The sequence below is a fragment of the Amblyomma americanum genome, chromosome 6 (genome assembly GCF_052857255.1).
Source record: "Amblyomma americanum isolate KBUSLIRL-KWMA chromosome 6, ASM5285725v1, whole genome shotgun sequence".
NCBI lineage: Eukaryota > Metazoa > Arthropoda > Arachnida > Ixodida > Ixodidae > Amblyomma > Amblyomma americanum.
The window spans coordinates 88,353,194-88,378,428 of record NC_135502.1 but is presented as its reverse complement, the minus strand read 5'-3'; the positions used below and the strand labels follow the sequence as shown (position 1 = coordinate 88,378,428).

Genomic DNA, 25,235 nt, shown 5'->3' with positions numbered 1-25,235 from the left:
GAAAAAAAAAAGTAGGATTTTAACGTAGTTAGAGCGAGTTGGACGTGCGAAAGTACTTGAGGCAACACAGCCTCAAAAGCAACCGCATGCAAGATATCGCCAACCGCTATCAGCAGCACCACGCGGGGAGCTGAGGGAGAGGGAGGGGGAACCGAGCAGCTGCGTAAGGCTTCAGCCGCTGGCGTTCCGTCAAAGGTCGAAGGTTGAGGCTTCACACATACCCCGGGTTTTTCAGCTTTGCTAGTGAAACAGTGCTCTCGCACTAAAAGGGATGGAATTCAGGAAGCCTGAATTTCCGGAGGGGGATTCAGAGCGATATGTGACTGTGAAAGAGGGACAGTGAGCTGACCAAGTTAGAGTCACTGGATAAGTCTCTGGAGAAAGTTGGTTAGCGCCCGTGTGTCGTTTCTTTTTATGCTATAGTCCATGCGTTTTCGCGCGGTAGTAAAGTATATTATGTATACTCGTATCGCTTGTTGTCACTGGAAAACCCTTGGCTGCCGACCATCGCACAGGCAGATGCGTGCTGGCTGCAGTTTTTAATGCCAAAATCAAAGCATCTTTAACAAGAGCCTGGAGTATGCATCTGTGAACTTGGAGGTGGCTAGGCAGACGTGCGGTATATAGATACGGGCGGGACACGACACGGCAACGACGCGTCAAAACAGCAAAGATGAAAATGGCACAGCGATGCTCTGTCCTGTCCCTGTACTGTTCCGACGCATGCTGTCCTTTCAATGCTATTCGTCAGATGCGCTGCTTTTGACGCGTGCTGTTATGTCACGACACCGTCTCGGTGACATGCGTGTTGTTCGCTTGGTGCCAACTGTCTTTTCAAATTCCACGCGATTCAGTGAGCCACATACGCGTCTCTCCGCCGCCAGTACAAAGCGGGCGTTAGGACGGAAGGGGAAAGGGGTGTTCGCATTCGAGTAATCACGACCAAAGGCGCCACTGCGTGAAAGCAGCGCGGCCAAAGGAGGGCGGTCCGCGCCGACTCAGTCGCTCGCTTGCGGCGGGAGGTGGGGTCTGACCTCCTCGGAGGCAGCGACGTTTACACAAGGGATTCGCGGCTCCAGCAGGATGCAGACATACGTATGCACAACGCCCACGCGTCAGAACAGCGGCAAAGCGAGGCGCCGCGGCTAACAACGAGCTGTTCCGCCGGCGCGGCTCAAGGACCGAGTTATACATTCCCCCTCCCCCCTCTCTTACTTCCCTCACCCCCAATCCCTCGTTCTTTTGCTCCTGGCTCTCTCATTTCGCACATGTAGGAGAAACAGCCGGAACGCATGTGTGCAGCCGCCGCCGCCCCGTTCCAGCTCCCGCGAGAGATGCGGCACGCCGTGCTGTTGCAGCTGCTGCTTGTTTTCTGTACTCGATACCTCCCCGACTGCCTCCTCTTAGGTTCGGAAACCAGACAGCTCCTTAGTACGTGCACGCTTCAGTTGACCCTGAGGGGCCTATTACAGGAACGGCTGTGCCCCAGATCGGGCGCGCGTACCCTGACATTGGCGCAGAGCGCGACGGGACGGTTTATACAAAATGATGCGCGCGTGTTTCGGTTCAAGACTTATATAGGGGCAGCGTATAGAGGCTCGCCTCGACGTGTCTGATACACGTCGTTCATATACGGAGCAGAAAGGCGGCTCGCAGTGAGAGCACCGCCTTGCGAAGGACTTCGACTTTCTTGAAAGCCACATAGAACAGCGAAAGTAACTCATCATATGCTTTCTTCCAAAATACGCACATTACAGCGCGATTATGTATCAGCAGTCTAGCTCAAACACAACAAAGGCCTACCACGTGTTGGTAAAATTAATTGTTCGACGAGATCCTGTATCGGTCTAACTTGGGAGATACTCTCAACGCCAGCAAGGACGCCGGTGCAGGGCAAATAACTCAAGAATCCCACGGCTTCTTGGCTGTGGAATTCTTTGCATCATCGAATGTAAATGATCTGTGCATAGACACAATTTCTCCATTTCGAAAATTATCTGAAGCTGGCAAGCTATGCGTCCCTGACGGGTGCAACCCTGATGCAAAACTTTCGCCCAAGGGATCGAAGAAACGGACCTTTGCTACAGCCATGGCACCGTAACAGCTTATAACTAACTTAAGCAAACGCACGGTCAACATAAATCACAGTGTACACACCCGACTGCACGCTAGCAGAAATCCAAGAATGGCAGATCGGTAACAGGTACGCAGTTTCAACCTTCGTCATCCATGCATGGTCTTACGCGTAATAAGTTTTCTTCCTCCATTTATTAAGGGTGCCAGGCACCAGACGCGGTGCCATGGAAGTTCATAGAAGATATTTATCGCCGGATTTGCCCGGAGGGGCCATACGTTACCGCAAAACACACCGAAAGCCGAAAACAAACGCACAGAATTCCAGCACAGCTATAACAAAGGCAAACGAAAGAAACACCGTATATGTCCCACGAGCCCATCTGGAAGTGTATACACCTCACTCAGTTATCGGCCGTCAAAATAAAAAACTGCACTGGAGAAACACACGTTCCCTGAAGAGGCGGCCTGGCGTCGCGAGGGAGTCCAAAATTGCGCCAGAAGAGTAATAAACAAAAAAAACGAACCAAACTGACTTTGCCGCGGGTGCAAACAGGAGCAGAGACATTGGACCGGACACGCCTCAACAGTCTGCCCGCCTGTCGGGCTTTAGGGCTGTGCGGCAATCGACCCTAGATTCATTAGTCACCGGAGGGTGGAGGAAGCTGGGAGGGGGAGAGGGGTAGGGAGAGCAGACGCTAAGATAACGGGCCATGCGGGTCGCGCGGGGCGCACGGAGCAGCGGCGAACGGTAGCGGAATGAGAATCGAACGATGCCCGCGGCGGCCAACTGTCTCGGGGGCCGTATATGGACAATGACCGCGCGATAAGTTTGCGAGCGTATATGCGCTCTTTCGCGCTGTCGAGTGAGGGAAAGCTGGGGGGGGGGGGGGGGGGGGGGGGCATGGCAAAGGCGCTATACAGAGTTGTGGATGCGATCGCCTCTCAAGACAAAACAGCATTCTCTCCTCCCCTCCCTCCCTCATGACCACGGTCGCTCACGCAGCCCCGCAGTGGTTGCCGTTGCTCACGACGAGCCTGACATCACTGCTGCCCCGCTAAATAACCGTGCGCATGGTGTACAAGTCAAAACAGGCAGTTTAGCCTGTTAGGACGCTTATAGCGTAATGTTCACCCGAAGCGCACGTCTACGTGGCTTCTCGAACTTTCACGCCACCTTCTCGCCAACAGAGGAGAAGCAAATTTCGTCGCCACAAGGTCACAGTGGAAGAGATGAAAGGCTTTGTCTAGTTTGCCTGTATACCCACAAATACGCCGCAGCTCGTTATGGAGACTGTAGGCATGAGGCGCGGGGTTCGATCCCCAGCGCCGCCGGGCAACCAGCTGTTTCTCACTGGGTACAAGCTTTCCCCTGCACTGATGCTCGACTTCAATTAGGTTAAATGATTGGAAAATGGGCCTCTGGCCCCACCTTGTGTAGGCAAATACACCTTGTGCAATGGCGTTTGTTGCCTCAACTGCCTTTCGCCATTAAGACTTGCCCATGACAATCCTCATCATCACAATCATAGACATCTCCACCCTGCTTTCTGTCGCGCCTTGCACAGCACCAATCTAAGAGAAAATGTGCATACTCTGCAGCTTCCACACCACTGCACGCTTTTAGTGCAACATACACACGTCATCGTTGTCACTCGTCACACACGCGGGCGGTCCTTCGCCTAGACTGCACTGACGACGGTGCAGTCCCGCCCAGTGGAGAGGTCCTCAGCGGCACCGAGAGAGAGAGAGAGAGAGAGAGAGAGAGAGAGAGAGAGAGAGAGGTGGCGCGCGAGTCCGGCAGGCATAGAAGTATATAGAGCCGCGCACAGCAGCGTATATTAGGCGACCGGCAGCAACGAGCCTTCCCCCCCTCATATCGCCTATTTGCGCTCTTCTTGATCGCTCGGCCTTCCTTCATTCGCTCGTTGTGTGCCCTGCGGCGCGCACTCAACGCCGCCGCACTCCACGAGGGAACAGCGCTGAGTGGTATAGACGAGGGTTAGAGGGAGGGGAGCTGTTGCGACACCGAGGCAGCCGCAATCAGCCGGTGGACGTCCAATAAAGAAAACCCGCCTTCGACCCGCCGCGGTGAACGCCATTTATGTGTATATATATGAAAGCCCCCATATATATATACTTATATATATATATATATACGACGGACCAGTGCTGGCTAAATGAGCTAGTACTCGGCACTAGTGCGTAGGCTAAGAGAGCAGACAAAGGAGAGGAGGATATCCGTGGAATTCTGCGGGGTGCTTTTTGAACCTTCGTACCCCCCCAGGGCTGTGAGAGACCTTCGGAACTCTCCCGTTCAGGCCAAGTCAGAATGAAAACGGGAAAATTAACGTTCAACTGTGCGACGGAGGCTAAGCGCGACTTTAGCTGTTACAAATGCGGTTTCATTTAATCCGCACTGTACACTGTTCCGCGACGTGAAGTGTTAACGCTGCCATGAAAATGAGCAGCTAAATAGGTTTGGCTGTTATGCTTTCCTATACCACCGTACACAGCGAAGCAGCAAGTATGCAAATGAATGCGAATCATAAGTGTTATTAGTGGGGACGTACAAATAGCAAGCACGAAGAATGGGGACGAAATGTTGGCAACAAAGGACACACGTTCCACTAGCACAGAGGGAAAAATAACAGGAAAGGAGGAGGCTTGGCAAAACCAAAATGAAAATGAAATGTAAAGGACACCCGAAGCAAAGACAGAGATTAACGGCAAGCGATTAGCATAAGCCTGCCTAAAGATCATTCAGACGGTTAGGTTAGGTGCAGGGAAAAAAAAAGGAGCGCCGAAGCAGACAATTGCACAAGTTTTCAAACAGATAACTATCGGTCTATACATATGTCTCTGCAACTGTACACGGTCTGTGCCAAAACGAAGAAGCAAGAATTGAGAAATAAAATTTATGTCTACACCTAACTCCATGCGGCTCAAGCACACAAAGTTGACAGTCCGAAAGACTAACTATTCCAAGAACTGAGCCCCAGCAGTCATCGCATTTGCACAGCAATGTTATATGGGCTCCTCGAGTTCGTGCATACGCCCCAGATACGCGTATGTTGTGCAATTCGGCTAGATAAGGGTACAGTGGCATTAGCCATGCCGGCGCATTCGCAAGTTTTAATGAAGTGCGTTTAATCTCCGTCATCTCCTTCGATCTTGAACGTGCACGTATACGCAGAAAAGGCGTGGCTCGGGGCGGTTCCCTATACCACCCTTCAAAGAGCGAGAGCTCCAGGCCATATTCCATTTGAGCTCGACGCTTGAAAAGCTGGCTCGGGCCGCGTATACCTTTATATATATATATATATATATATATATATATATATATATATATATATATATATATATATATATATATATATATATATATATATATATATATATATATATATATATATATATATATATACACGCTTGAGCTGTGTTGCAACCGGACTCACACACGCGTCTTGCTAAACACCGCCGCGGGCCAATCAGAGGGAGAAACGGAGGTGGGTACACATATAGGAGATGAGATCGCGCGATAGTAAACTGCGGAAGCACGCGCATGCGCGCTGACACGCACGAAAGTACGGAAGCATTTGACAGAACGGAGTGGCCGGGCGCATAAAGATAACCGAGAAGACGATCGCCGAAGGTTTTCTTTCTTTTTTTTTACCTAGTCGCGAACATCTGTGGGATATGTGAAGATCAAGACACCAATACACTGCCGCCGGCCTCGCAAACACGTGCTTTAGGTAACGTCACTGCGCGATGCAATCTTTGTAAGGTACCGTCAATATCAGGTGGCGGAAGGCGCGAGGCAGTTAAATTGCCCGTCGTATTGCGCGCGTAATCGATGCGGTTATAAATTAGCGCGACTATATATGGCTATATATAGCATGCTCTGCCAGAACTTGCACAAGAACGCTCGTTTCTCTAAGGCGCACGCGAAAAAAAAGATTTAAAAAAGGGAGGGTGAGGGTTGTTAAAGAAGAGGTAGCAGGACTAAACAGCATGACCACACTGCAGTTGGAAGCTGTATTTTGTAAAAACTTCTTGCTTAATTTTCATATTTTCGGCCCTATATAGAAGATTGGTCGGGGCTACCCGATGACGTATGGCGGAAGAATCCGATGAGACAGGAGGAGCAAAAAAAAAAGCTGAAAAAAAAACTTTGCAAAATACTGCCCAGGAGGAAACAAGGCGAATTATTAAAGGTTGCTGAACTAATTCTGCAGGCTGAGTACTCGGTATATTGTTGCCATTATTTTTAATTCTGCACCCAGAGACCTTATTCCGAACGGTTTTCTCCACGATTCGTAACACTGCAGTTCCGCCGTTGGTCGGTGGCGCCTGTGAACGCCATGGCTGCAGCGACCACGACGCTGCAGGCAGCGGCGTCGCCTTTGACGCCACTCTCCTCTTTTCCTCTCATTAAAATTCCTTTCTCTTTCTGAACATTTCAAGTCTGGTATAAAAGACAACGCTTACCAATAACAAACAGGCGTAAGAGTGATCTGTGAAAACAAGCGATATAAAAAACGATTTTTTTATGAGCCGTGTTGCTGAATGTACGCCAGAGAATGCTTCCGACGTAAGCGTATACGGACAGGTGCGGATATATGGGTCACCCTTGGATGGGGCAGTTGGGAGGGAGGCGGTTCCATTTGAACCATGCATTGCTTGCACTTTTATAGTCGAAGAAATGGGGTTCAGCATAGTGTTCCTATACGTAAAGTTTCTTGCTTAAATTCTTCCCCGCGTATAATGAACCAAGAACACTCCATCTACTACTGAGCTAATGTACCGTCTTCGCCAAAAGTAACCGGGCAACGGTGGTTTGTTTCTCAGCCGCGTAGCGAAGCACTTATGGCAGCCCTTGAGCTCTGAATCTGTCTAAATTAAGGTGAACCCTTGTCCTCACGTTCTGACACATTTCGGTCCCTAGGGGAACCGTAAAGGCTCCGTTATACGGTTGAGTAGCAAAAGCCTGCTGCACGGTTACTTTTGGCAAAGGGGTTACATTACATACGCTACAAAAGAGCGGCAAAGTAATCAAAATCAATCCTTGATTGCTTGGTGCATTTTTGCATAGAATCCTCTGAACTCGTATCTTCGCTTGCAACAAGACGAGACGTTGCATTGTGGCCTTTGGACATGAAAACGTCCGCAGTGTTATAGCTGTATCAGCTTCATACCCATTACAAAAGAAAAATATCTGCAGCACACACTGGAAAGACTTACTAAAGGCTGTCGACGAAAACACTTCTGTTTTCTTGTTCTGACTTTCAGTGAAGGGTTTCCCGGCTGTCCGATGAAAAAGGACGTTTCACTTCGACATGACTCTACGCTTGGCTGATTGTGACGCTGACGTGTTTGCTATGATCACGGCATCGCGGTCGTCCATACAATTCTGCAGGGTCCTTCACGGCAGGGCATTCTAAAGGCAGAGGCTGCGTACCAGCACGTCTTAAATATGCGGCTAGTGAGAGCAGCTTTTGTTTTTTTTTCTCCTGCGGCGGAACGCCTTCTTCGTTTTGTTTCTTAACTTACAAAGCACTAAAAAAGGCACGTGGCTCTGTGAACAAGCTCACTTCATGCAGAAACTCTCTATGCGTCCAAGCCTCCACTCTACCTTAGTGTATATGCAAGAGAGTTAGACGAAGTATAAGTAATGTAATTTTCGCGGAAAGTGTTCTTGCCCAAGCTAGCGAAGGTACGAAACGTTCGTCGCCTATATAGACTGTCGGGAAAGCGGTGTATGCACGGTACACAACTTACACTGCTTGGCTGGTGCAATTTTTCGTAGCTCCGAATCCCGTAAACCAATGGTATCCATCACAAAGCTCCCCCTCATCGGTTAGACGCACATATATGATACATCCACATATGGACACATATAAGACAAATACTTATGCCTCATGGCACACTTCTCGAATAAAAAAATATAAGACAAATGAATATATATTGTCACTGAGATAGTTTTGGATAAACCGCTATTCCTTTCTGTTTGCATTTCCCACATTCGCAGACGTTCCCGAGTTTTACGGTCCCGACCGTAGGAAACCTGTATACGCATATACGAGGTTCGACAGCATGGTCTTGGCTGCAGGCAGAATGGAGTCAGAACTCCGGCCACAGTAAGTACACAGAGGTAAGCTCCCCTTTTTATTTTTTTATTGTGTATACCTTTAGACTACGTCACAGACACCGCACCAGTGAGCGCACGTCCATTTGCTCTTCATTTTCTTAAAGCAAACTACAGGACCGGCGCAAAGAAGTCTCGAGCAACATTCTCGTGCCGTAGCTGTCATCTCTTCTTTATTCTTTTCCTACTAGCGCTAATAGAATCGCCTCTTCTCCCACGTATCACTTTTTTTTAATGCAGCGTCAACTACGAACGCATGTCGCGGCACAGCCCAGACTCTGACGTCATCACCACACGCCCGACTTCATCCGTCCTCATACCACAGTCGCGGCTTTCGGCAGAGATATATGAAGGACGCCATCTTTCCACACACCCCCGTAGATACCTACCCGCCAGTCCTGCCAATGAATGCAGCCGCCACACAGGGGCAGGTAACGGGGGGCAGGTAAAGAGAGAAAGAAAAGGTGCCAGGAAGATCATCTGCATGCATGCGACGTGTCGGACGCTGCGCTTTTCCCGCAATCTTTCAGGTCGAGCGGCATGCCCCGCTGAAGAAACCGAGCGGCGGCGCGCAGTGAAAACGACGTGTGGCGCATTAGCGGTAAGTGCTGACAGCGTTTTGCAAACCGAGGAGCAAGCAGAGAGGGCTGTGGCAAGACTGTGGCGGTGCCGCTGAGCGCCGCAGCGCCAGCCTGCGACGCGGTTCATATAACAGGAGATTTATACAGGGTGTTTCACCTATTAGGATCTAACACAATTTTTAATAATAGCCTTTCTTGGGTTAGAACAGCGCTTTTTTTTTTGTTGGCATAGCATTGTCAGCGGTGTCGTATATCAGAATCCAACTAACGTGCTAACTAGCGGGCTGCTTAACTAATATTGAATAGTTCACTTTTCCACTATTACTCCTAGGCTTCTGAATTATTAAGAGGCGTATAGCCCAGCGTAAGGAATATCCAGATCAGTGTTTAGGATTTGGAAAACGCGGACACGCCGAAGGTATCCTCGTTTTCGAAATTCTAAAAACTGATCTGGATACTACTTATAGTGGGGCTACACGCCTCTAAATAATTAGGGAGCTTAACCGTAATAGTTAACTATTCGAAATTAGTTAACCAGCCTGTTAGTTACCACGTGTTAGCTGTATTCTGATGTACTACACCGCTGACAATGCTATGACAATGCTAATTCAAAAAGCCTGTTTTTAAAAAATGTGTAAAGTCTTAGGTGAAACACCCTGTATACCAGCTGCGAGGACACACTGCGCACTCTGTGGCGAGGATCGCAGTATGTGCACCACGCCGCGGTTTCTCCTTGCGTACACGTACCGCAGAGCAAAGCGAGATGCTTTTGTTTCGACAGAACGCCTATCGAGGGTTCGCATTTAAACAAATTTGTTTATCACGGTGACAAAAGGCAGCGACATATCTCGCGTATTTTCGCTGTAGTATCACTGAATTCTCGCGTATTTTCGCTGTAGTATCACTGAATTCGACCTGTCCTCAGTTCGAGGCTTAGCAAGTTTTCTAGGCACACATGTGACCAAAAATCTTGCATTGCACGGACACTACATCGCTGAAATAATTGCTTTTTCAACAGTGTTTGTTTAGGATAAGCACCGCGCAATAAATCTAGCCTCACAGAGCCAAGGGTAAAGGCATACAGAAAACTGTTCGCGGAGTTTACGTCTTCAATACACTAACTAAATAGACTAGAAATAGACTAACTAAATAGACATAGACTAAGTCATTTAAAGGAACTCTGAAGGACAAACTCAAGTCAGCCTGTATTGATAGGCTATCGTATTCTAATCATAAAAGGCATTGCTTTTACTGGAAATGGAGCTTTTGCAAGCTAGAAAAGGTTAAAAAAATTGAATACAGGTGTCGCCACTAACTCCTGTTTTCGCACGTAAACTGTAGTGCGTCAAGGCATTTTTACGGCGAATCCCTGAGGCCAGGCTACACCGCCATTAATTCCTAAACGGTGATCACGGAGTCTTTATTGCGCCTTGACGTATCAAGTTTGAATCGAGTACCGAAAAGAAAAGTTCACCTTTTTAAATCCATTTTATTTTAGCAATAAATGCGTAGTTTGCTGCCTAACAAACATCGACATAGTCAGAGAGATCCATACAACCGAATTCTACTCAGGTCAAAATTTGGATGGAGTTAATCTCAGCGTCCGTTTAAAAGTACATCTCGCGAGTCTGAGCAATCCTATTTCTGAAGGCACATTTCGAAACAGAGGCTTCCCCAAAACCTGCTCAAAACGTGCAAGTACACAGCATGCATGCGGTCCGACGTTACCCACAAATGTGACCACTTCATTTAACGGGCACAGGCAGGAAGTTCAATTGGCAGATCGTGTGCTCCAGCTGCATACGTCAGTAACTGCCTTGCACTATATACTAAAGGAAACCGCAGTGGTTACGAAATTAACCACAACAACAAAAAAGGCCAACAGAGAGTGTGTGACTTGATAATTATACAGAGGACTTCCCTGTGCTAGACATATACATGCAGGCCCAATTTTTTGTGCCTTGATTACTTTTTCTTCATATATTTGCAGGCTGGAGGAATTTCCGATTGCGACCGCGCGCAGATAATTAAAGGTTTGTAGGCTGAGGGAAATGCTGGACCCGCGTTTGGCACGCAGTGACAGCTGAAAAGGCTTCACACTAATGAAATGACAATCCAGAGCTGTGAGCAAACATCCGCAGCTAGAGACGATGGCCTCTTGTCCACAGTCCAGACATGCGAGCACAATTTCCTGACACCACGCGCAAAGGCCCGCCTTGTCACGCGACGTGTAGACAGTAACGTATATATGCACGCCCCTGGGCCTGAGAAGAGGACCGGAGAAAAAATTTATTACTTAATGCTTGCTTCCACGGTGGTTGCGTTATGTATTGCTCTACAGCCCAAAACTACCTTTATTTCTGTGAAACAGATGTCCAGAGGCATCTCTGTCCTTCTGTCACTCCAGTATGAGTGTTTAAGTTGTTGCCAGTCAAAAATGAAATCGTCTTGGTACGCGTCTAAACACCCCTGATAGTCGGGAGTCAATTACTCTCGGTCGCAATCGGGCAGCATAACAAACTATGAAAGAGCACTCCTTACTCTGTGGATGGCAGTGCGGGGAAAAAAAAAAAAAACGAAGGACAGACTTAGTATTACCTCCAAGCCCGTTCACCATCGTGCAATCGCCAGTGTGCATTCAGCGTCAACGCCTCCCACCCACCCCGAGATTCATGCCTATGACGTCACAACATACGCATGCATACCAACCCGCCGGGCCCCATAATACGGTCGCGGCGGCGGAAGACACAATCCAGCACATACGCTGCAAGGTTTGCGCGTCTTTCAACGGCCCCATGGACTCCTGGTTCGCAGCACCGCGCAAGAAAAACGAACGGTGTTTCCCATTCCAGGGTTCACCCACCAGTATCCCAAGTCTTGTTCTATATATACCGTAATGCAATTTCGACTGCAAAATACTGGTTTCCTATGCTACGATCAGCCTTTACCACTATTACCTGCGTATTTTCGGCCACCCCAAATTCAGAAAAGGTAGGTGAGTCGGACCAAATTGCTAATGCAGAATAGCCTTTCATTACGACGGGCATGCAGGAGTGAACAAGGAAGCCTTGAAAATTTGGAACCAGTTGAATATCTGGAAATTTGGTCGCCGCCATCGAACGCTACACCGACCGGAAATGTTTTTTCACTTGTGCCTCGCATTCATGCACTGCAGGTGCTCCAGGCCCATGCAGTCCCTGGGGCGAGACTACGGACGAGAAGACACTCACCGGTGCTGACGGGCACGTAGGGCGGCGGTCCGTGCGCCTCCGCCGCGGCGGCCGCCCTGAGGCCGTAGCCGTCCGAGTAGGCCGCGAACGCGTCGCTGCGCGGCGGCGGCGGCGGCGCCGGGTGCGGCGGTGCCGGGTGCGGAGGCGGAGGTGGCGGAGCGGGGGGCACCACGCGGTGCTGCTGCTGCTGCTGCTGTTCCTCGGCCGCCTGCAGGTACGCGGGCTCGACGACGCGGGCCGCCTGCGGCGCCGGGTACGCGGCCGCCGGGTAGGGGCACCAGGCCTGCGCCGAGTAGGCCGCCTGGCACGCGTCGGCGGCCGTCGGGCCCAGGTCGTAGCCCTTGGCCGCGGGCCACAGGTTGAACGGCTTGCGGTCGGCGGCCGGGTAGAAGTAGCTGGCCGAGTCGCGCACCACTCCCTGCTGGTAGGCGGCGTGGTGGGGCGCCGCGTCGAAGGCGTCGGCGCCGGGCCAGGGCGAGGCCCAGGGCGACTGGCGGATGACGCCTCCGGCGGCCATCGGGTCGACGCCGCAGTCGGCCTGGCCGTACGCGAGCCGCTTGGCCGGGATGTGCAGCGGCTGGGGCGCCTCGAGGCTCGAGCGGCTCGCGGCGGTCTCCTCGTACAGGCTGCCGCCGGCGCCGCCGTTCATCGCTCGCCGCGCTTACGGCACCGACGGTGGGCGCACGCCGCACCTGGGGGGGGAGGAATTGCGTCAGGCGAGTACTATGCGCTGCACTTCTGCCTGCACACCGCCACGAGCCATATTGCATCGGGTATGCCACTCTCGTACGGCGCACTATGGAATCCCAAAGGCAACTTATAACGACAGGGCACACGGTTTGGCCACGAAGCCCAGTGCTCCAGGAGACTGAGGCACGGTTTCTATACGTGTTTGATCTAACAGGTCAAAGTAGGATCCCCTGGTGGATGGCACGTGATTCGGGGCAAAGAATGTCCGCGGCTTAGCGGACGGAGAAAAGAACATACGCCTTATCTATCTTGTTTAACTTATTTCAATGAATCCATAACTCCTTACTGAGAGATGTCCGTTAAATTCGCAGAACATTTCCGCGTGTCTTCCTTCTTTTAAATCCCCTTTTAACCGCTCCCTTAAAGAGTCCCTGCTTTTTCATATTCCTCTCAGCCCAGTCAGTTTTCGGATAGAGAGAAATTTAAAAAAAAGAACATTGTTCGGCCATCGCAATTCATCGCTTTGCAGAGGTCCTTTGCGATCATTAAAAACAATCAAGGCCGCAGAGAAAGCAGCAGACTGCACGCACTCCACCGTTCGCTATACTTAAGTATACCAGTCGATCCACTAGCAGCTGCTTGTTGATCGAGCAGCACAGAGACACTAAAACTTTGCGTCACGAATTATATAGACCTGGCGTTCGCACGCGAACAGCTTCATCATAAGTTATGACATCCCATAACGCGTGTAATAATAAATTCATCCGCAGGCGTGGCTTGCTGCCGCCATAAGCAGGCCATGCCGGACATAATAGCGCGTCTCGGACACATCTTCCTGTTACTGTCAGCGCCTCGAAACCCCAAAATGTATTACGACCGAAACGGAGAACGAGACAGAATTCAATCACACACAGCGGGGTGGTCGTTTGATCGCTATTTAATCGGACGAAAGATGGATAAAGGCACTGGCGACAATGCGACGTGCCACTGCACTCGCATGGCCCGCGCACGCCGCCCGTTGTATACTCAAGCACGGTGGTACCCGTAGCTGCGAATGCGTCACATGTGGCGTTATCAAGCCATATAATCGGACACGACACGTTTTATGTCTTGTAACAGACGCGCATAAAACGAATGCCGGCCGACGCGGTGCCCACTTGACGTTTTCTACGTACTACGCGTGAGGGAGAGGGAAAAAGGAGCGTCGTTCGTTGGCTCGTCTGTGTCTCCGTAATGGGTGCTTAAAGGTTGCTCCACAGCAGCTTTTGTTTCTTTTTCTGCTCATTTTATATACATTTGTGGGTTTGGGTTTATGGGTGTTTAACGTCCCAAAGCGACTCAGGCTATGAGGGACGCCGTAGTGAAGGGCTCCGGAGATTTCGACCACCTGGGGTTCCTTAACGTGCACTCACATCGCACAGTACACGGCCCTATAGAATTTCGCCTCCATCGAACTTAGACCGCCGCGGCCGGGATCGAAACCGCGTCTTTCGGGCCGGCAGCCGAGCGCCATAACCACTCAGCCACCGCGGCGGCTGTATACATTTGTTACCTGTCGAAACGGAGATGGGGGTTGGGAGGGGGTGGTTGCGTTTAGACCACTAGAAGACGAGATCTTCGACATGGAGCTTAAGCGGGAGTTTATTCAATGCGTATGCGACACATACGAGCTGCCACACTGAATTCGAATGAAGTTTACACTGACGGTGTAAAGCAGGCAATCTGATCGCTTATCTCCGGTTTCGCTCGTGCAAAATCAATGAGCTTGCTGATGAGGACTCAGCGGATACATCAGGGTTAGACTATATACGCTGTACCGTTTGTGGCTGGCAGCCGTAGACCAAGAAACATCATCGAGCATGCGCCAAACTGTGAAACATTCAGCAATTAGCGCGCGTTTCGAGACGATTATCCTTCGACCAATAGCATGCCTTGCCGTCGGCACGACTCTGCAGCATGACCACGAAATATCGAAAGAGGTTACATCTATCTGGATCAGGGTGAGGGCATTACTCGCTGTAGACTGACGTTACTGCGCGAATCGTAACACCAGTCAGAGCAGAATGGTGGGCCTAGAAATTAACCCGCAGAAAACCAAAGTAATGTTCAACAGTCTAGCAAGGAAACAGCAGTTCACAATTGGTAACGAGGCTCTGGAAGTGGTAAGGAAATACGTCTACTCAGGACAGGTAGTGACCGCTGATCCGGACCTTGAGAGGGAAATGACTAGAAGGATAAGAATGGGGTGGAACGCATATGCCAGGTTCTCTCCGATCATGAATAGCAGTTAACCAATATCCCTCAAGAGAAAAGTGTACAACAGCTGTATCTTACCGGTACTCACCTATACGGGGCAGAAACGTGGAGGCTAAGAAAAAAGGGTTCAGTTTAAGTACAACACAGCGAGCTATGGAAAGGAAAACGATAGGTGTAACGTTAAGATACCGGAATAGGGCAGAGTGGGTGAGGGAACAAACGCGGGTTAATGACATCATTGTCGAAATCAAGAGAAAGAAATGGGCTTGGGCACGGCATGTAATGCGAAGACAAGATAACCGATTTCCAAGAGAAGGCAAGCGTAGCAGGGGACGGCAGAAAGTTAGACGTGCGGACGAGATAAAGAAGTCTGCGGGGATGAGGTGACCGCAGCGAGCACAGGACAGGGTTAATTAGAGCGGTATGAGAGATTCCTTTGTACTGCAGTGAACGCAGTCAAACTGATGATGACATACCATCCACAGTTCCGCAGACGACATTAAAAAACCAGGTTCTTCAATCAACGACTCCCGCTGTCAGTGGCACCCGTACATGTGGCCGCGGAGCGTCTCACGTGGTACTTCCGATAAGAACGGAAATAATATACGAGTACAACCGGCTGCCCTCCCTATTTCTACACAATCCTCTCGTATATAGCTCCACGCACGGAGTTCCACACTCCGCATTGAATTTTTGCAGTTCGAAACCATCCGCGATAAGCATTGCAGCGAGTCGCACAGTGCACACATGTACGCGTATGTGCGAGCGCCGGAAAACGCACCTGCATGACGCTCAATGAAAGAAACAAGAAAGAGAGATAAAGGAAAATTGAACAAACCCTGTCGCGATGCTTTCGAGCTGTGCGCTTGCTATCACTGCATGCATGCTGGAGACCCAAGGCCAGACGCCTGCGAGCACTCACTCTGCGCGATATGCGCGCCCATGTATACTCCGTCTCAAAACGCTGGTACAATGCGGACAACGCTTCGGATGACGTCAGTGAAGAATACAAGCCACGGCGCCCCCAGTCGCGGCTTCGATCCGCACGCCGGAAGCATCAGGCGGCGCGGTAAGCGTGCACTGTGTTTCTGCCCTGGCTTGTGACAGGAAATTTCGCTTTGGCGTGTCACTGCAGTCGCTTCATTTGACGCTTTTACAGCGCTGTTCAGGCTCCTTATTATTTAAGACCGTTGGTTACTTTGGATGTAACGGAGTGTTGAATTGCGTCCACGGTGCATAATAGCGGGATAACAACTCGTTAGGCACGCATACGCTCGCGCTCAAGGATGTCATAACGTGGAACGAAGCGATCCAAACGAAGTCTACAGTGTTTACTAGCTCAATGTTTCGTGTGAACATGCCTGCAGAACTTGAGAAGCTTCCTCGGAGATTTCCACCAAACGCCATCTATCGGCTGCCAGTAGCGAATGCCGCGTAGCTCAATCGGAATATGTTTACTTGTAACTGAGAAAAAACTAAGGAGAGAGGCGAGATGATGCACAAAGACGTTGGTATTGTTGGCTTACTCTTCCTATACACACTGTAGAATCTTAGTGTAAAATCCTTCCTGCGCCCGCACCGACTAGTTTTGATGGCCAATCAATGCGGTGTACGAAACATTCAAAATTCCCGCGGCAGTTCTTGACTACCAGCGACGTCGCAGCAGCCGCGCAATCTAGAAGTTTCTTTCCGGGTTTTCAGAACTTGAAAGAAGAAAAAAAAACGCGATCAATGATGGCGCGAATATGCACTATCGACGTGTGTAAACGTGACAGCCCCGAACCTCTTTCTAGTTTGCGAATCTGCCGAGTGTATACTATGTAATATTCTGTAATAACGGGTCTGTGGACCAGGCAGCGTGTGATAGGCGAACGTCCTGGCGCGCTTTGCAAGACACCCCTCATCTTATGCTACACCTCGAAATTATTGCCAGCAGCTGTGTTCGGGAGGCCAGATGCCTTTCTTCCAGTTTGGCGAACGCGATTTGAAGCGCTCGCTTAATCCAACTGGAATACGCATAACCGGGAATATGTAACAAACGGTACTGCGCAAACAAAACCTCCGTGAGCAGATCCACGAAACGTCTACGCTGTCATAGTGCTTACGCGGCATTTGCTGCCGGTTCCTACGCATCTGAAAACAGAACATGCAAAATGTAATTGGCTATCTGGGTTCTGCACAAGGAGGTGTTTGGTTTATGGTTTATGGGGGTTTAACGTCCCAAAGCGACTCATAGACTATGAGAGACACCGTAGTGAAGGGCTCCGGAAATCTCGACCACCTGGGGTTGTTGACGTGCACTGACATTGCACAGTACACGGGCCTCTAGAATTTCGCCTCTATCGAAATTCGACGCTGTGGTCGGGATCGAACCCGAGTCTTTCGGGCCAGCAGCCGAGCGCGGTAACCACTCAGCCACCGCGGCGGCCCAGGAGGGGTTTGCAGATCGCGAATGCAGCTCGGGTATTCAATTCGACGTCAAGAATTCAAAGAATACACACGTAAGGAAATGCCAGATGCTGGACACGGTCATATGTGTTCTGCGACCCAGCACTGAGAGAGCCCGAGGAAAGTCTTAACAGGATCTAAATTGAAGCAGAGGCCGCCGCGGGGGCTGAGTGGTTATGGCGCTCGGCTGCTGGCCCGAAAGACGCGGGTTCGATCCCGGCCGCGGCGGTCGAATTTCGATGGAGGCGAAATTCTAGAGGCCCGTGTACTCTGCGATGTCAGTGCACGTTAAAGAACCCCAGGTGGTCGAAATTCCCGGAGCCCTTCACTACGGCGTCTCTCATAGCCTGAGTCGCTTTGGGACGTTAAACCACCATAAACCATAAACCAAACTGAAGCAGAGATGATCGAGCCCTTTCTTGAAAGCGAACTCAAAGAAGGGAGGAGTTTTTCGCGAGTCGTTGATTCAACATACAAGAGGTCTGGTAACTGTTCTCTCACAGTGAGTCATATCTAGCAAATTACATTGTCTAGCCAACTTACATAAGCAGTTCAATGCTCCGAACACCACAGCTTGCAGCGTCTTACGAGAGAAAGACGTAGAAAAAAGCTGCGAGAATAGACCAGGATACTTATGCTAGAAAAAGTTTATTGCGAGAAAAACGCGGCACAGAGTGGCTTCCAATACATGAACCACAGAAATATCGCAGCGACAACACCCAGTGTCGAGGCAAATAGGAGCGAGCATACCACATGACCATCATTCCAGTACATAAATTAGAGTCCAGACCTTTCCTCTTAAGCCTCAGAGATAGGATGCAGAATCCGCGAGGGGATCATGAATTTTTCGGGCTGCAGATTTGTGGTGTGTGTGCGATAGTGTCACACACACAAGCACGACAGCTATATACCCACAGTCCGCCGGAGACACACGCTTTCCGTTTAGCAAACGCTGCCTCTTACGAGAAACACTGGCTCGCTGACACCGATCAGATCGTTTGCGAGGCAGTAAAAAAGATAAACAGATACCCGCTCTAAAGAGACCGGAGGAAAAAAAAAAAGGGGGGGGGGGGCTTTTTTCACAACAGGCGACCCGCACTCGTTGTCGCCGCGGCGGCGGCCCAAACGAGCCGTAAACGAGCAACGCGCATACGTGTCCCCGAAAAGCTCGCACGCATTCTCCAGAGCCGTCGCCGTGCAGGGTTCCGCGCTCTCGCGCATACGTCTTTCAGTCGCCGATAGGCATCGCCAAGACGGAGCCAGGCGGGCCGGTCAGTCCCTCACCAACGTCCGGCCACGAAGGCGCGCCGTCCTCGCTAACCACGCAGCAACTAGCACAGGGCGCACGAGGCAGACAGACGGGGCAAGCCGCCAGGAAAGAAAGGTTGCGGACGAGGAAAAAGAATAGAAAGCAACACTGCAAGAAAACGGAAATGAACGGCAGCCCACAGCGCAGTAAATAATAGAGCAGGCCGCCATGGACACGCAGTAGATTAAAAAAAAAACATAAAAAGGGGGCAAGAAAGGAAGGCTGCGCGCAGCGCCCTCTGCATGTGGAGCCACGACAGTTAAACAGCCGATCGGAAAGATACTGAACAGAAAAGGATGGTGGGGGGGGGGGGGGGGGGGGGGCGTATTATGTATAGTTATATAAACGTGGCTGCACCGAAGCAAGGGAGACTCGGCCTTGAAGTCTAACCGTGCACACAGCGAGGCGTGCAAGCGTCAGTATGCGCGTGTGCATACCGCTTGCTTTCCTGCCTACGAGTAGTGAAATGCACGCACCAGACCAACCTGCATATACGTTGTGCCGCGCTGACGTAAACGTACCAGGAGTTGGCATCTCGGGAACAGCGACGGCGTTATGAGGGTGCTGGCCATACATGGGACGAGAAACGATTCTGTGTGCCGATGCTACACGTCCAAGTTCTCTCTTGGTTGATACGAGTTAGTGAATCCTGTATCGAGCAGCGCGAACGCAGACAAGCACAAAAGACGAGTAAACAGACGAACAAAGCGCAGCACGAACGCACACAAGCACAAGAGACGAGGAAACAGACGAACACAGCGCTCCGTTCGTCTGTTTCCTCGTCTCTTGTGATTGTCTGTGTTCGTGCTATTCAATAGAGGATGCTTAACCAACTAGCCCGCCAAAACGTTCTAGTGGAATTAGTGAGAAGTCCGTGCAGAACGGCAGCAGCACCTTCCTTACACAAAGCGAGTTTCTTGAGAAGATATAGCACACGAGTGGTGATCAAAAGAAACCAAGTTAGAGGTGATTCCTCTCAGTTGCGATTACGTGTAAAAAAGGTGTGTTAAAGCCGACCCGAAGCGTAAAAGCGCGTTAACTAATGACCTTTGCGATGTGGTTGCTGCAAAGGAGGCCTAAATCCAGCGACTTTCGAGTGAGAGTCATTTTGTTGATGCTGCTCGAGCGGACTAACGCGGCTTCAAGACCCCATGCCATCTTCCCAGCAATCCTTCTTCGAGAGCATCTACACCGTAATACCTGCACCAACTATCGCATATTCCTGAATTTTTTCTTTATACAAACAACAGCGTGTACGAGCATTTACTCATACATACCGTTCTTGCCACACGTAGTCAAGCAACGGACTTTGTTTCTTATAGCCGCGTAATGAAGCACTTAGGGCACATCTTAAGCTGGAAAAACTTACTAAGGTTTTGAGAATCCTTGTCCTCGCCTTTCGGGACGCTTTTAGGAGAACCGTAACGGCTCCACTGTAAACGCTGAGAACCAAACTCATTTGCCATATATATGTCATATATGACATTTACGTACAAACTCCTTTGTATTTGTATATGTCAGCGCAGCAAAAACCGGCCAAACTGTGACGCATATGAACGATGTATTCGTTTCGTATGAACAGATACATTTCAGGTCTCCGAATATTCCTTCGCGGTCTGCCTTAAAACAAATGTTTACACCGAAAAGGCGGTGGAGATAAATTATCGAAGTGCAGCACAGGTATTATGTGCACGACCAAGGTATAGTAAACACAGCTTTGAAGTTGCACTGCAATCGTTTCGGCCGAGCACGACCATTGTTGCTTTTTTTTTTTTTTGGTGTGTGGTGGTTAGATTCTCTCCAATGAAAATTAGAGCATAGGATACTGGAACAAAGCGGCTCACGAAGTTCCTGCAAAAATTAACCGCTTTAGAGCACATTAATCCGAGCTGATTATATAGGCCTAAAGGGAGCACCTTAAAAACGCATCAGTCAATTTTGGCCGCAATTATGCATGCTTATTTAAAGAACGTTTCTTGCATTCTTAAGCAGTTTTGTTAGGCCATGAGGCTTTAAGGCTGTAAAGTTTCGAAAAGAGAATGCCAAATTAATGACGTCTCCATTTTCGCGGAAACATACGCCACATGGGCCAAGATATTATCTCCCAAGTGTATATAAATGTTAACACCATCAGAGGTGCAGCTGCAAAAAAGAAAAAAAGACACGTTTATTGCCTATCAAATAAATGTCCGTACGCGTATAAATATACACGGCCCACAATAAATGCTTAATGGTCGCCATAAACAACTCTCTTTTCATCGCCCATATACGACTCGATCTTATGTGGTGATAACTACCGCGTTACTCGCGCCGGGGCTCTTCAATGGCAGCCGTTCTATACGTAACACGACGTAAGCCGGTGCTTAGAAGCGCTGCTCATCGCTCTGACTTCCAAGGCACGCGTGTCTTTCCGCGACGTAAGCGTCCGCTGAGTGCACGTCAAAACATTTGCCAGCGCAAGGGTGAAGACGTTAAAACATCGTTATCTCGTTGACGATGTCTTAATTGCTGCTTACGCAGCTGCTAGAGTCATTCACGAAACCGAATAAAGATAAGGGAGGAAAATGAAATGAGTGCCCGCCAATCCCATAACGCCAGCGACACTGCTGATAACGCTACACGAGCGATGAGTGAAGCTTAGTATTGCATTAACGGAACATGCATACTGATGAGAGGCTGATACGCTGATGTTACTCAGGCAACATACCCGAAGCCAAGCTAGTCTATAGCACAGTACGTACGCGAACTGCCTGTACGTTGCAGAACCTGCTGAAAAGCAATCATGCAGTGCATGGAATGAGCGACCGTGCATGTAAGCCTGATAACCAATCATGACATGCAAATACGGGACGACAGAAAGAGATAAGCCTAAAAAAAAATGGTTTCACTCACTCGTTACTCGTGGCGGGTACTACGTAATATCATCGAAACATGCATACATCACGTCCAGTCATGTGGTGACCTCTGATCCAGGGTCCACATTGAGCGCAGGGCCTGAACCGACTTTATACGTTATCCCTTACCGCCGAGGTTCCGCAGCTACAGTGAGGAGGCTTGCAAACGAGGGTACGATTGCAGCCGACTCCCATCATCCTTGAACGATCACCGGAAACCGCGTCCCCTTGCCGCGCCCCCATGGCAGCGATGTGAACTCTATATACGAGGAAATTAATTTAACATCAACACAACAGCGCCCCAAAGCACAGAACCCTGCAGATGTGCAGTGTTTTGCGCGCCGATGCCAATAAACTCTACGTGCGCCCTTTCGGTGCTCTGTTCACATTTTACCGCGGCGTCTCTTTCCCGTAAACAGGGCCATTAAACCGACGTCGCTGAAACATGATCCGGAGGTCACTGGAGCTAATGCGTTGTTGGGTGTCGCCGTGGGGACCCCTGGTCGTGACCTCTATGACCATTAGCAGTTTTTACACTCTTAAAGCGGACATTGGCGGTCGCACATGCAGGGCACTAACAGTCCGGGACATGCACCTAACTCACTGGCCCCATACACATAGCTTAGATCAGTCATCGGCAGTGGCACAGCAGGAACTTCGCCGGGGAAACTAGGTGTAGTGAACAGTGAGGAGTTATCTCACTTTTGTGCATGGGCACAGCGTTATGTCATGAGCGTTAATGATATAATGTCAAAAATAACATGACGGGAAATGGCAGCATAACCTCAGTAACTCGCGTGGACTAAATTCCCTTAATACCCACGATGAGTTTGTGTAAACTGCGCGGTATGTCCAGCATTCGAAAGATGGGCCACAACTGCGCCTGCGTATATGCACAATCTTGAAAAACAACCCCGAAGCCTCTTCTCTTCTGCACTTGTGTAAGTCATTCATTGTGTAAGGACGCCACTGACGCTGCTTACGATACGACGAAGGGGGTATGCATAACAAGAAGCTACACAGAACGGAGTTAAAGTTTAACGCGTAAAATATTTATGGAAAAGTATCAAAAAATGCTTGTAAACAGCTTATAGCCGGCTCTCTGCTGTCGTGCTACCTTTTAGACGAATGCACAACGATAGCTACAGACGTCGCGGCCGCAGCCAATAAACCAAAAATCACCGAGAAGCGGATTTACTCAAGCCGTTCCCTAATAACAAGTGATCAGTTATTCCGCGTCGAACCAAAATCGCAGCCAACGAAACGGCAAAGAACCAAATGAATGAGCCCCACACAAAACGAAACTGGTCCCTGGGAAAATAAGGGCCCAATTAAAGGCGTCCGGTATATGTGCCTAAACGATCGCCAATTGCCGCGACACTTGGCCCAGAAAAAGAAAAGACAAGACCAAAGGCGTGACAAGAAAGATCGTCAGCGCAGCACGCCGTTGACACCGTTCCTGGGGCCAGACCGGTGTCCCTTCTTCGCGCAAGCGGCCGAGTGTGCGGCAGCAGCAAAATAAAGCAGGAAGCGTCCGTTTTATGGGTGCGTATAAATTACAGCAGCCAAGCCGTATAATGACGCCGACAGCGTGTATTTATCCGGCCATCTTTAAAACCGCACCGACGGTTCCCGAAGGGCCCACGCCGCTCTCGCGAGGAGAGTGGCCGGCCGTCGTATAAAGGCCCTAAAAAGCGGCGCTACCGTTCTCGTAAATATCGGCCGCGGCCGGACAGGCGAGCGACCGGCGTTCGACCTCGACTACGCGCGGCCGCGAACGGCGCACGAAAAGACGCGAGGACGCACTAGATTCGAAACGTCGCGAAATCATGACGAACAATCAGCGTGGCACTATAATGCAGTACAGGTATACGGTGCATGTATAGTACTTACAGTGGGCGCGGCGTCGCGGCAGAGCTGAGGGACAGTCCCAAGTTGCGCGGCTGTGTCCAAACAAGTGGCGCTGAAGAAGAAGCTTCGAACAAGTCGATCTGGTTTTCCGGTTTTTCGCTACGGCTCCAAGAGGAAGAGGAACTCGACAGCGTCCGATGACGGGCTCAGGTCAGGGGCTCCGTCCGAGAAGAACTCCGAGTGCCGACGATGATGAGTTGGAAAAAGAAGGGGAAAAGTGCCTGGCCTCTAGTAGACACTTCTTTACCACCAGGACGACGACGATGCGGAGGAGAAAAGAAAAAGACTCGTAGTAAAGCGCTAAGGTTCTTCTACCTCTCTTCTTTCTCTCTCGTTTTTCGTCTCCCGAAAAAACAAACACACACACGCGACACGCCGTGTCCTCGCGGGCTACGCATCAGCCCATGCTGGCTGCCAGGACCGTGCTCGATGATGCTGCTGCAGGCGAAGTGCACGACGAAGCGGGCCGACGCGCCCGTCTCGGCGGGGACGAGCTGCGGTGCTGCTGTCGCATGGCTGTAGTCACACACCACTGCGGCTGAGGCCGGCGCGGGAGGTGCTCCCGCGCACGCACGTGCACTTCGGGGCGGCCGCCGGACTGCGGCCGGCACGGCGGCGCGCTACGGCGCGGCGGCAGGACGACGTGGCGGCGAGCCGCGGCATCCCGGCGCGCTCCCCAATGATCACTGTTTGAGCGCGACTCCCTCTTTTCTGCTGCCGAGCTCCGCTTTCGTTTTCTAGGCGGCGACCCCTCGCAGCGCCTGCCTGCCTGCGCCGCCGATGCTGCCGCCACCGCCGCCACCACCGCCTCGGGCGCCCTCTCCTCCTCCTCCTGAATAGAACCCCCTCTCCAGCCAGTGCGCGCTCCACAGAGCTTTTCTCTCCCTTTTCACACACACACACCACTGTTCGATCGGACACGTCTTCCCCCCTCTCTCTCTCTTCCTAGTCTAGCACAGAAAGAGGTGCCTCCTCCTTCTCTTTTCTTTTCCTCCTCGTCTTCGTCACCGAGCCCCCGGGAGAGCCGGCGGTCCGTCGAGAACGCAGTACCCGAGAATGGCGAGCTCACGAAGCACGTACCGCCATCTGGAGACCAAGCGACAAGCTTCTCGCGCGTTGTGTCTCCGTCCGTAGTCCTGACGAAATACATTGAATTTTCGCGTTCATCCAGCGATGAGTGCTGGAAATGGCAGGGTCTTCTGTTCGGGGCAACTCTTCTTCCGGCTTCTTCGTCTAGAAGCAGGAGTTGAAGTTTGTGGCGACGCGGACCACCCTTTCGGCGCCTCTGTCCTCGGAGGCAGCGAGTGTTTCTGGGAGAGCGCGCGCTCGGAAGAGTCGTCATAAAACCAGCAGAAGCAGGCTCGCCGAAGTGCTGCTGCTTGCTGCATGTCAGAAGTTACCACGCACGTAAATGGCCCACGCTATTCGCTATTTACTGGCGCGCAAACGACCCCGCAGTATTTGTACGCGCTGCTCGCGCGCGCTCTGCGGCGCTTTCTCTCGCCCTCTTTACCGCCGGTGTAAAATATGGCCTGTAAAGTGTTACGTTTATAGAGTAATGGCTCGGGGCGGACGATAAAAACACACTTCATTCAGAGATCGCGCGCGAATGCTTGGATTTGCGAACGAGTTGGTTTTCAATAAGCGCTCGCGAAGAAACTCTCGTCTCTTGAATGCGGGCCAGGTGATCATTAA

The 25,235-nt window shown here is 50.7% G+C and overlaps 1 protein-coding gene across 2 annotated transcripts in view; it reads right to left on the bottom strand.

Moving 5' to 3' along the window:
* Window positions 1-24,294, bottom strand: part of LOC144093829 (uncharacterized) — a 77,577-nt gene extending 53,283 nt beyond the window's left edge. For both annotated transcript variants that reach the window (XM_077627545.1, XM_077627546.1), the window contains exons 1-2: window positions 23,523-24,294; window positions 12,033-12,724 (exon numbers count right to left, since the gene is read on the bottom strand). In XM_077627545.1, coding sequence (XP_077483671.1) covers window positions 12,033-12,681 — 649 coding nt within the window. In that variant the 5' untranslated portion in view covers window positions 12,682-12,724; window positions 23,523-24,294. The remainder of the gene's footprint in view (window positions 1-12,032; window positions 12,725-23,522) is intronic.
* Window positions 24,295-25,235: the final 941 nt, after the last annotated feature.